This window comes from Tasmannia lanceolata, unplaced genomic scaffold, assembly GCF_043159265.1.
Source record: "Tasmannia lanceolata isolate RefF3 unplaced genomic scaffold, GAP_Taslan_0.1 ptg000029l, whole genome shotgun sequence".
NCBI lineage: Eukaryota > Viridiplantae > Streptophyta > Magnoliopsida > Canellales > Winteraceae > Tasmannia > Tasmannia lanceolata.
Window position 1 is genome coordinate 4,584,558 of NW_027518706.1, and position 2,866 is coordinate 4,587,423.

Here is a 2,866-nt window from a genome sequence, read left to right on the forward strand (position 1 = left end):
CATTAACATGATTAGCATTTTCTACACAACTATTTTGCATAAAGAACTCATGGTCATAGGTACTAAAAAGGCCGCCTATTATTCGGGTGACATGTACAAGACCACTTGATGTAAAATAACATTCCTATATACGCTGTCAATAAATATAGAAATGCTATCAAGTAATTTTTTTGGTTCAAGATGCTAATTTAGCCTTTGTTGCACTACATTTTATACCTAATAAGTGAGAAATATTTTAAAAAACTCATTGAGATTAGACAGTATGACGAAAATTGATAAAATTATTACCTGGAGCAATGTACCCAATAGTTCCCTTTAATCCAGTTGTGCTGCTTTGGTCTTCAGATGAGCTCTGAATGATTCTTGGATAAAACTTGGCTAACCCAAAATCACCCACATGAGCATTCATGTCTTCATCCAAAAAAATGTTGCTTGGCTTTAGATCACAATGAGCAATCGGTGTATGGCAATGATGGTGAAGATAATCCAGCGCAGAAGCTACGTCAATTGCTATGTTTAATCTCTTAATGAAGTTTAAACTTCCTAATTGATGTTGCCCATCTAATTTTGAATGCAACCACTTCTCTAGACTCCCATTTGGCATGAACTCAAGCACGAGAGCTTTGAAATCATTACCTCCAAAATCGATGCTTGTACAAGAAGTTATGATCTTCACAAGATTTCGGTGACGAATGTTTCTCAATGCGTTGCATTCAGCTATGAAACTCTTTGAAGCTCCCCTTAAGTGAAGGTTGAGTACTTTGACAGCAACAACAGTTTCAATGCGACTGAGGATTCCCTTATACACTGATCCATAACTTCCCGTGCCTATCAAATTGGCTGAAGAGAACCCATATGTTGCCTTAAAGAGCTCTGCATAAGAAACGTTTAAATGCCGACCCTCCATAGAAGATATGGAAGATGGTTTCTTGCTTGACTTTCTTATCCAATAAAGAGAAGCAGGGACACACAATAAGAAAATCAAACATACAACCGCACTTACTACTAGGATGATTACTCTAGAAACATGGGCTTTTCCTCGTTTGTCATTAGCTAGGACTGGGCATGTAGGCAACTTTAATTCTGGGATACCACCACAAAGATTATCATTTCCCGTGACTGAAATTGCACTGGCATTTCCAAAGACCCCTTGTTTTGGTACTTCACCCTCAAAATTATTGAAAGACAAGTTTAGATATTGTAGAAACTGAAACCCCTCTAGATATTTTGGAATCTTCCCTGAGAAGTTATTGTATGAAAGATCAAGGACTTCAATGGATGTTAAAGTAGTAAAAACCGATGAAACATCTCCTCGGAAGGCGTTACCCTGAATATGAAGTTCTCGCATGCTCTTACAATTTGCAAGACTGCTTGGGATTTCACCAAACAATTTGTTCTGAGAAACATCCAATAGCTCTAGAACTTTCAAGTTACCCACTTCTGAATGGAGAGAGCCAGTAAAGAAATTTTGAGACAAATCGAGTGCCATTGATAGCGAAGAAAGGCCAATTATTTGTTTTGGTATCGTACCTGTAAGGTTATTTTGTGAAAGGCTCAATCTTAAAAGTTTTGTACAGTTTGCAAGAGATAGAGGTATGCTTCCTTGCAGGTTGTTATATGGTAAATCGAGGTCGGTCAATTGAGTAATATTTCCGATATTGTATGGGATTTTCCCGGACAAACTATTACCACCCAAGTAGAGTTGATGTAAGTTCTGGAGCATCCCAATTGAAGTGGGAATAGAACCAGTGATGAAGGTTCTATATATACCCAAATGATTTAAGTTGATGAGATTCCCGATCTGACTAGGGATGTTACCAGAAATTAGGTTTTCTCCTACTGACAACCGAAAAAGTTGAGTTGAGAGATTGGCTATGGAGTTGGGAAATAGGCCAACAAAATGATTTCTCTGTATGCACAACCAATTTAGGTTACTACAGTTGGTCAAAGAAGTGATAAATTTCAAGTCATCAGCTCTACCAAGGCCTAGGTAATTACAGCTGAAGCTAAGTACTTGTAGATTCTTTCCCCATCCAATATTTCCAGGCACTGGTCCGCTAAACTGGTTATCATTCATTTCAAGCCATACAAGACTTGAAACATTGGATAATGAATTTGGAATGTGTCCGGTAAATTGATTGCCTGATAAAAGTAGATATTGGAGTTTAGGAAGAGAGAATCCTATGTTGGGTGGAAGGGTTCCGTGTAACTGGTTATCTGTCACGGCAAACTGCTCAAGAAACGAGAGATTATTATAAAAAGAGGAAGGAACCGTACCAAATAATACATTTTCAGAAAGGACGATCCATTTCAAGTTATTAATTCGGGCCAGGTCATCTGGGATGTGTCCCACCAAACTATTTCCCCTTAAAAAGAGACGGATGAGAGATGAAACGTTCCCTAGTTGAGGAGGAATGCTTCCTGTAAGATTATTAGGACCCAGATACAACCAGGATAGCTTCGGTAGAGTGCTAAGTTGGATGGGAATTTTCCCTGTCAACTCATTGTAATTCAAATAGATGACTCTGAGGTCCCTACAGTGGGTGAGATTGGATGGAATTTCCCCTCCCAAGGAATTATGGCTCATATTAAGATGTCGCAGTCTCAATAGACGGCCAATATCTTGGGATATTTGGCCATTGAAGCTGTTTTCTTGGAGGTGGATTTCCTTAAGGAATGTGAGGTTGGATATGGCAGGAGACAAATAACCCACCAATTTCTGCCCACTAAGGTTCAATACAGTGACCCTTTGATGCCTCCGACCGCACGTGACTCCATTCCACTGGCAGAAATGAAGAGTATGATTCCATGATAATAAGGCTCCAAGAGGATCACTCACACCATCCTTGAAGGAGAGCAGAGCCAT

General features: G+C 39.2%; 1 protein-coding gene across 1 annotated transcript; it reads right to left on the reverse strand.

Moving 5' to 3' along the window:
- Positions 1–831: 831 nt before the first annotated feature.
- On the reverse strand, positions 832–2,866 carry LOC143859463 (uncharacterized). Its single transcript, XM_077370165.1, has 2 exons — positions 992–2,866; positions 832–873 (listed from the first exon to the last, which is right to left on the reverse strand). Exons 1-2 carry the CDS (start codon positions 2,864–2,866, stop codon positions 832–834), a joined length of 1,917 nt encoding a protein of 638 aa, XP_077226280.1.